The sequence below is a fragment of the Diabrotica undecimpunctata genome, chromosome 5 (genome assembly GCF_040954645.1).
Source record: "Diabrotica undecimpunctata isolate CICGRU chromosome 5, icDiaUnde3, whole genome shotgun sequence".
Lineage (NCBI taxonomy): Eukaryota > Metazoa > Arthropoda > Insecta > Coleoptera > Chrysomelidae > Diabrotica > Diabrotica undecimpunctata.
This window is the reverse complement of record NC_092807.1, coordinates 88808656-88818736: the sequence shown is the minus strand read 5'-3', so window position 1 is coordinate 88818736 and position 10081 is coordinate 88808656. Positions and strand designations below refer to the sequence as shown.

General features: G+C 30.0%; 2 protein-coding genes across 3 annotated transcripts; one reads left to right on the top strand and one right to left on the bottom strand.

Annotated features, from left to right (window-relative positions):
- The first annotated feature begins 248 nt into the window (after positions 1–248).
- LOC140440679 (uncharacterized) lies at positions 249–3137 on the top strand. Its single transcript, XM_072531036.1, has 2 exons — positions 249–1160; positions 1546–3137. The coding sequence occupies exons 1-2, from the start codon at positions 1025–1027 to the stop codon at positions 1722–1724; spliced, it is 315 nt and encodes a 104-aa protein (XP_072387137.1). The 5' UTR covers positions 249–1024; the 3' UTR covers positions 1725–3137.
- Positions 3138–6021: 2884 nt separating this feature from the next.
- On the bottom strand, positions 6022–10065 carry RpS9 (ribosomal protein S9). Of its 2 annotated transcripts, none has more exons than XR_011951005.1 (4): positions 9932–10065; positions 9508–9742; positions 9131–9441; positions 6022–6255 (listed from the first exon to the last, which is right to left on the bottom strand). XR_011951005.1 is itself a non-coding variant. In XM_072532172.1 (4 exons), exons 2-4 carry the CDS (start codon positions 9728–9730, stop codon positions 6081–6083), a joined length of 585 nt encoding a protein of 194 aa, XP_072388273.1. In that variant the 5' UTR covers positions 9731–9742; positions 9932–10065; the 3' UTR covers positions 6022–6080. The 2 variants fall into 2 exon arrangements, 1 of the variants encoding a protein (XP_072388273.1); XM_072532172.1 differs by having other exon boundaries at positions 9255–9441.
- Between the last annotated feature and the right edge of the window lie 16 nt (positions 10066–10081).

Genomic DNA, 10081 nt, shown 5'->3' with positions numbered 1-10081 from the left:
ATTGGGTTTTTTTTTTAAGTTTTTCTAATATATGGCTTATTTTGGTTGCAAAAATATACAGTTTTTTTTTTATAGATCTCGTTTTTTCCCATTCTTACCCTCTAATAATAATCTTATATCGAATTCAGAAAATCTCATGACTTTTTAAATAGAATTCCGACTATTTTTCCCAGTGTTTTGGCAACACTAATCTACAGGGATATCAGATGGCGATATTTCATAAGATCCCTCGGCAAAAAATCGTGATTCTATTATTAGGCATAAATAATTTTACAATTTTTTATTATTCATTGTACCTTTATTATTACCTACGCAAGTCAATTTAAAAAGTATAAGTAAAAAAATTGACTAGGTACCAGTGGCGGCTTTTGGGAGTAGGCAGGATAGGCCGGGCCTACCCAATAATTTTAAAAGCTTTAAAATTGAAAAACGTATATTCAAAAATTATGTTAATGCATGTAAATAACTTTTAAATGTACTAAATTACTCAATACATTAGCGTCCGTTAAAACAACTATGTTATTATATTACCACAGAAAGCATCGAATCGTATTCAGGCATTTTAAATATCATTAATAGGCCCGATCGAAACTGGCCGACCCAGCTCACATAAGATCACCCAGCCCTGTAAAAAAGGCGTTTGAAGTTGCAGCTTGACGGACAACGATTTATATTGTCGTGTTTATGCTTGCTGTTTAAGCACCAGACGATCGGGCCTACGCCGATCATTGTTGTCACTTGTAACGTAATTATCAAATTGTAATATAATTTTCTTTTAAATTATGATAAAAAATTATGTAACATAATCTATAATTGGATGGTCTCATGTCAGAGTGAACTATGTGCATTTTATTTGTTTTAACTTTTTCATTTCCATTATGAGGCAAACTTTTGTTCTAAACTTATGCCAAAACGAACTATGTGAATAACAGAAAACATCAGCTGGAAATTAGTAAATTCTATTTAGCAAAAGGGTGGTAGTACTGGTAGTCATATGCCACAGTGAACCATCATCCAGTCCAAGATGGCTTCCCGTGCACATAGTTCACATCGTCATGACATTGTTGATAGAAATTCTAGTGAAGATGAACACGCTGATTTCAGTAATGGGTCTTCAGATGATTACCATCCAAGTTCTGATTCGGATATTACAGAATCAGGTAAGATAATAATATTTATTGCCATAAAACTTCATTATCAAAGTTTGATTATGTTTTGGAACGTTTCTTTTGCCAAAGTGAACCATGTGCAAATTTATTTCTTGCAGTGTCCACTGGGAGTGCTAGTGAAATATGAGCAGTTATACCAACCTAAGAACATAGTATTTACCTATCTATATAAGAATGAAGCAATATATTCCATTAATTTATATTGGAATTGTAAAAAAAAATTAAAATCACATAGTTCACTTTGGCAAAAGAGAACGTAAATTGTCTGTCTTATGCATAGTGAATGTGTGTTTCAAAGTATTTTTATGTTATAACATAAAAAAGTAATGTAAAATATTTACTTATATAAAATATTAATAGTTTTGTGTTTTTACAGATGAAAAAAATACCAGAGGGCAGGAAGAACCTCAAGACAAGAAGAGAAAATCTGATCCTAAGAAGTGGAAAAAAATATTCGCAAGCAAAAAAGGGCAGCTGGTAAAGAATATATCAATACTTCAGGTACTGTCATACACTCTAAATCTTTTAATGACTATTCCTGCAATTGCAAAATAAACTGCCAAAATAAGCTTACAGCACAGCAAAAAGAAAGTTTTTTTAATTTGTTTTATAACGAGTCACAGTCTTGGGAAACTCAAACAAGCATAATAAGTGGTGCTGTAAAATGTAGAACGATAATAAGACGTCGTAAGAACACTGATATTTAAAAAAAAACAGGCAATCGTGAATTTTATATCCCTTCTGAAAACGGAGATATTAAAGTATGCAAAAAATGTTTATGGGAATATTACAAATCAATAGTAGTAGAGTACATCGTGCTTTACTTAAGAAAAAAAGTGGAAATTTAAGTGATCTTAGAGGGAAAAAAGTGCCTCATAACAAATCTTCACCGTCCACAATGGAGTCAATAAAAAATCATATACAAAGTTTCCCTACCATAGTAAGTCATTACTGTAGAACTCAATCCCAAAAAAAATACTTGGATTGTAATTTAAATTTGTCATTAATGTACAGACTCTATGTTGATAGTTTAAGAGAGAGAAATGTTGACGAAGTTCCAAGCCAATCGCTTTATGAAAAAGTGTTCAGACGTGATTTTAATCTTAGTTTTAAATCTCCACGAAAAGATACCTGTCAAACATGTGACAGGTTGAACATTGAAATAAAGGCAGCTGAGGAAAACAAAGATGAAGCAATGTTAAAGACTAAGAAACTAAACCAGGAACTACACCACAGAAAAGTACAGTTAGCTCGCTCAGAAATAAATGAAGACGTTAAGATTAGTAAAGAAGGGAAAGCTACAGTAATTAGTTTTGATCTTCAGAAAGTAACGCTTCTTCCTAAACTAACCACAGGAGTTGTTTACTATAAGAGGCAGCTTTTATGCTACAATCTTGGTATACATAATTTTGAAAATAATGTCGGGACAATGCATGTTTGGGATGAGAGCACTGCCTCACGAGGTTCCCAGGAAATAGGATCATGTATTTTAAAATTCATAAATACCCATGATCATAAGGACATATTGATTGCATGGTCTGACTCATGTGGCGGCCAAAACCGCAACATTAATATTGCCGCGTTATGGATGTACATAGTGCAGTCCCCTATTTTAAACATAAAGGAAGTAGTTCATAAGTTTGCTGAGCCAGGACATTCATATCTACAAAACGATAGCGATTTTAAAATCCACAAGGAAACAAAGTTCCTGTATTTGGCTGTATACCATATATTAAAAATTTTGAATAAAATCCTTTATAAAAAGGTATATAAAAAACCCAGTTGGGCTATGTTGCATTGACAAAACGTTTTCGGAATAAATATTCCATCATCAGTGTCAAGTTAATACATGGATGTAGCCACTAAATATGTGGGTAAAAACCCTTTAAAAATTATTAAATAAGATTTGATCTACATTATGTCTAATTTACATTTAAGATGTTAAAGTTACCGTTGGATAGGTAACAGGGCGACATATGACTCTACATTAGTCATATGTATATATTAATGTAGAGTCATATGTCGCCCTGTTACCTATCCAACGGTAACTTTAACATCTTAAATGTAAATTAGACATAATGTAGATCAAATCTTATTTAATAATTTTTAAAGGGTTTTTACCCACATATTTAGTGGCTACATCCATGTATTAACTTGACACTGATGATGGAATATTTATTCCGAAAACGTTTTGTCAATGCAACATAGCCCAACTGGGTTTTTTATATACCTTTTTATAAAGGATTTTATTCAAAATTTTTTTTATATAGAAAAAAAGTTGAAATATCATCCTGAAATTTATGTGCCTACACAATGGCATAACATAATTTCAAACTCAAGAGTTAAAAAGAACAAATTTGAAGTAGTATGCATGGAAAAAGAGGATTTCAAGAGTATGGATGCATTAAAACAAAATCTGGTAAACCGCAAAAAAGACTCAGATGAACAAAAAGTAGAATGGTTAAAAATAAAACAAATGAAATTTACTCAAGACCATCCAGGAGTTATGGAATTTAAATACACACATAACAAAGAAATACAATTTTATTCAGTAAATCTAAATAAGAGATTGAAAGGCCGACCTGTAAACCTAGCTTCTTTAAACTTAAGCATTCTTTACCCCGAAGGAAGAAAATTAAGTCAAGCAAAACTTAATGATATCAGATCACTTTTGCAATTCGTACCACCATGCCATCACCAATTTTACAATAAACTTCAACAAAGTGAAGTATTGGAAGATGACATTGAAGAAGATAATGACAATAACAATGAAGAGGAAAATGAGATGAACAATGCGATCTAAATATTGCTACTATTAGTTTTTTTACACATTTGTATAATTTAATTACTCATAATTCTTGAAAATTTAATTCTTTTGTATTGTTAGTTTTAATGATGTATTTATAAACTTGATTACAAACAAAAAGAACAATTTATTTATACTTCTCGTGCCAGACAGAACTAAGTGCTAAAAAGTTTGCCAAAGTGAACCATGTACTGCAAATGCTGACCAAACAGCTTTAAAAGTAGACAAAATCATGTGCTGTTACTAAAAGTCTTAAAGAAATGTTCTTTTGAATAGTCTTAGAACCTTTTATATCCTATAAGAGATTATAACATATTGCGTATATTTTATAACACCTTCATAACTTTAAACTGTCGTACTGAAAATTTTCAATTTCGGCTTTTGGTTCACTCTGGCATGAGACCATCCAATTGTAACATATTTTTATACAAACAACACAATTGCAAACAAGTGCACGGTGGCCCAAATAAGTTTTAAAAATATCGTAAAATTTGAAAAAAACAAAAAAAAAATTCCCACTCTCACACAAAAAAAAATGTATTACACACACTGGCGGCTACAGAATTTTTTTTTGGAGAGGTCATGGATCTTGAGGGTGATTACTTTTCTCTGATGCAAGGTCACTTTTAGTCTTACCACTAATAGAATAAGTGGGTTTTCAAATATTTTTAGGGGTGGGGGTCATGATCCAGTGACCCATCCCTCTGGATCCGCCACTGATTACACATAGCTAAACCCTATTCATTCTACAAATTCCCAATCGTCAACATAACCACGTGTAAGCCAAACAGGGTCGTACTGATGTACGACCTATGTATCATATGATTTTTAAAAATATTTACTTTTGAAACTGTTAGTGTAAGAATTTCTTGAAATTTAATCATTATATCACAATTAAACTAAACTCTAAAAAATAACACGACCAGTAAATAACTTAACAATAACTATAACATAAATATAACACAATATAATTAACTTAAAAATCAACACGATACATTTTGAATTTAAAATGATGGCAAGTTAGGATCTGTAACATGAGAATATGTCTCGCTTACGGTAATAAATTAATTTTTATAGCCTCTTGACGAATGAGACGGCGAATATCAACACGTGCTCATGTTTACTGATGGGAATTTGGTAAACGAATATACTTTATATGTAATTTGCTGGCTTGGCATACCCAAAATTTTACACCAGCCGCCACTGCTAGGTACTATTACCATTAACCTCAAAACTAGTCTGCAACTGAATTTACTAAAATACTAGAAGTTTTCTACAATGAATCACTTTCCATTTTTTAAACATTTCTTCAGAAATTTGTAATTTATCACTAGGAACTAGCCACCTGTGTTTTTCCATTAGGTTCCTTTAGTCTTGAAACAATTCCCAATTAAGACTTTCGTTCAAACTATCCGAACAGTTGTGTTAGAATGTGTAAGACAATAAATTAAAAACAAAATTGGATAGATCTTTTAATTTGTGTTTTCCACTACCCAATTTCATTTTTTTTTCTGCTTCTTGAACTCCAACAACATATCACGTCGCCAATACTATTAAGAGCTAAATTCAAAGTTCGAAGCAATCTTAAATATTATTTTTGACTAAATTTGGAAAATATTTTGACTGTCAGAAAGTTCTAATCTGTTAAATAAAAATATAAAGGAAATATTTGGTCCTACATTTTGTATATAATAAATATATATATATATATATATATATATATATATATATATATATATATATATATATATATATATATATATATATATATATATATATATTCCAAATAGCAAAAAGGATTTATCCAACATTTTATTTTAAATTTTTTATTAGAGTTTGTAATTTTTTTAGTTGTGTTGACAAAATAATTCTAAATTTTAATAATAATTGATATATCATATCTATACTACAATAATTTGTGTGATTTGCAACAGATTATAGACTTCGAAGCCATTTATCTCAAAATCAGATGTGTGTGGGTTGACTCTGCTTTACATAACACCATCCAATTGTGGGAATAGGAATAAAAGATAAAAACAAACTAGAAACTTAATACATAAGTATATTAATATGTAAGTACTAGTACAACTAGTACGTCATACAGCTTAGTCTTCCTCTTCTTCAGCTGCACCGCCACCACCGCTCTTCTTGGTGAGGTTCTTCCTCTTAACACGTCCTGGACGACCACCTCCCAAAGGTGATTTCAGAGAGAAGTCAATGTGTTTTTGTGAATCTAAACGGACAATGAAGGAGGGAATGTTCACCACTTGCTTGCGGACCCTGTAATATAAATTGAATTCAAGGTAAGTACTTTGTATATAACCAGACAATTAAATTTGAAGGTTTTTTTTATAAACATTAAAACAACAATCAAAGGAAAACAAAATGGAATAAAAATATTTCTCCAAAAAAGGATTACGATTTGACAAAACCAATGTTTAAGAAACAAATTAATTAAAGAGCAAATATGAATGAAATTATAACACTAGCAGAAGAACAAGGTTTTAGGTTGGTAAGATCATGCACTGACACTATATTTATAATGAGGCAAGTGTAAGAGAAATCACTAGAATACAACAAACTGGCATTCTTTTGTTTCGTGAACCTTAATACAGCATTTGACAGGGTCAAATTAAAGGATGTTATCCACTCATTGTAGGACAGAGAGATAAAAAATATCTACTATAACACAATAAAAGTAAAAAATAGAAGAACTAACTGTCCCAAATTAAAGATAGCAATGGATAAGACAGAGGGATTCCCAAAGTCCTCTAATGTTCAACCTGCCAACGATGGAACGACATCTTCCTTGAGGCACATCGAAAAACAGACATGTCATGTCTACACAAAAAGAAGGAAGAGAAGAAAATAAGGTAAATGTTTACATTGGTAAGGATAGCTAAAAATTCGCATTTTTTAGATTAAGACTGAAAAATGGAAAAAGGTAAATATTCTTGTTTTTTATTACAAATCATATGAAAAGTGTAAAGATGTTAAAAAAAAGTAGGAAATCGAAAATTAGCATGATGTTGTGAAACACGAAATAGCCTTAGTTATGTAAAATGTATAAACCATTTGTAAATACCAATCATTTTCCCTGTTAAATTCAATTCATAAAAAAATAAATTCATTCAATTTGGATAAAGGAGTCAGCGCATTTGTTCATATTATAAGAAATTCTGCAAAGGCTCAATGTTCCCACATATACACTTGTTTTTTGCTGAGTAAATGTATAGTAATAAAAACTAACCTAATCAAATCACATCTAAAAATTTAAATTAAGAAAAGCTAATAACCAATGCGTTCAATGAAATACAACATAAAATGAAATACAGTTTGATGGCAATGACACAAAGAGGAAACGGAAACTGGACATTAGTATTTTTTGCAAACTCATTTATCAGTAACAAATTAAAATTTATAATGGAAATCAAGTATTATCACAATAAACAATATTTTTGAAAAGTGTGGCAGCATTGGTTCAAAAAGTATGCACTTACACACATCATTGACAGCAGCTGTATTAATGTCAGAATATAAGTTTTTTGAATGAAAAATGCAGAAAAAATATAGCTCAGCACGAAAAAATGTATACATTACAAAGTGAATAAAAAATCAACCACAATCCACTGTTCAAATTTCAGACTAATCCGACTAGTCAAAATAATTAGCCATTACATAAGAATAACTACATATTATGAAGACAGAATTAGAAACATGAAATACTTTATATGGATGAAGAAAACCAAAAATAAATTGAAAACAAACCAGTAAATCTGAGCAATGCCCAAAATAGGACAATTGTACGGAAAATCTCATCCACTTCTAGAATTGTACCCCTTTACTGTAGAATCTCCGAAATAATGATCATCAAATTTTTATAAAAGAATTGCTGTACAATGTTCAAATTTTTATAAATAGCAATGCATCAAAAGTTTGAGAAAATGTAAGATATAACTCATATCAATTTTTATAATTATTACTTTACTTGTTTTTAAATGCAAACAAAAACAAATGAGGTTATAAATCCATAATTAATCAGTTTCTGACTTCTGGATCATAGTATTAAATTATTCTTGGAATAATCTACAAATCAGTTTAAAATAACTCAGATTTTTAACTTTATCAATTCGAAAAGAAGAAATCTATATTATATAAATATATAATTTTCGGGCATTTCGCATTTTAAGGCACTCTAACCTAGCCAAGCTTTTATATGACAGTTAAAATACTCTTAAATGGTGTCAGAGTTGCCAAGTCTCCAGTTTTTTCATACTCTCACATAATATTAAAGAAATGCATATAAAAATTAATAGGAAATGCATTGAAATTATATAAAAATTCATAGATTTTAGTTAAATTAAAGATAATCAAATGCATATACAATAAAATTGATTACAATGATATAAAAAATTAATAGTATTAATTAAATTACCGTATATAATAGAAATGCATTGAAATTATATAAACATTCATAGATTTTAGTTAAATTAAAGATAATCAAATGCATATACAATAAAATTGATTACAATGATATAAAAAATTAATAGTATTAATTAAATTACCGTATATAATATTTGTTTTATACTTATTTAAAACTTTTAGCTTCTCATAACACAAATTATAATTTCGTAAAAGTAACTTATATTTTAAACCTTCGTATACATTTTACAAAAAAAATATGGCAAGTTTTATACTTATTTAAAATTTGTAGCTTCTCATAACACAAACTATTATTTCGTAAAAGTAACTTTATATTATTTGTAACATTCATATACATATTTTACTAAAATAAATACGGCAACACTGTGACGCGGTGCCTTGAGGAAATATATTTGGTTAGGTTAGAGTGCCTTAAAATGCGAAATGCCCCAAACTATATTACCACTTTAGATATTGTACAGTTTGTAGGTAAAATGCTAGAAGTGGACAATATTTTCCATATAAAGCTTGGATTTTACAATTTCGGACATTGCTCATAACAGGTTAAATCCTATTGTATGGATAAAAATGATAGCATGTGTTTCTACATCAAAAATACTGAATTTTATGTTACTTATCTTAATACATAAAAATAGTACAGGTGAAAAACCAATAGTTGTGTTGGAATTATTTTGCAATTTGAAGCACATTTGTTATAAATATTATAAATTACCTGACACCTTCTATTCATTGTTAGAAACAAAAAGGCGTTAGTCATTTGACTAAGTGGCCTTTTAGAAACATGTGTTAAACACGAATTGTTTTCTTATACAAATAACCATCAGAATAAATATTACCGGATGTGACGTTGTCTGATCAATACCCTAGCATGATGGATTGACTTAGCTAGACCAGATTTGAAGACTTGTGTCTGTAGACGTCTTTCCAAGAAATCTTCAATCTTGAGACCCAATACATAATCGAGCTTCATTCTGTTCTCGTCTAGTACTCCGATACGGACCAATCGACGTAGGAGTGCATTACCTAAAAAAGTTTAAACATAACACACAGCTCACTAAAGCACATTGTACAATTTGTATTATGACTTACCTTCAAACAACCTTTTGGGATCCTTCTCTTCTAGAGTAAGCAGTTCTCTGGCGGCCTTACGGATTTTGGCCAGAGTGTATTTCACTCTCCATACTTCACGTTTGTTACGAAGACCGAAGGCTCCAATGATTTTCAATTCTTGATCTAAACGGGCCTTCTCATATGGACGCCTAGGCGTTACATAGGTTTTAGAATGAACCGACGGTATCCTACCGTTTACCATTTTGAGGTTTTACTACAAAAATATTTGAAGTGAGTAAAAAGTTACATGTGTAAAATAAAAACTTAACCTAAAATATTTAAATCTGAAAATATCGAAGTAATCCATAAATTTTTAGTGAATATTATTATTTATTAGTAGTATTTGAGATTTAATTTATTATATTCCATATAAAAATTACAAAATTACTTTAGCCGTACTTACTTTTCAACCTCCGAACATAAAAAGACTGAATTCTAGATAAATGAAAAGTCAAAGAGAAACATTGACAGATGATAGGTACGTTTCAAATAAAAGGCGACGTTGCCAATTATAATTATTTATTTATGTTGGTCAGAGATATGTAAGACAGTA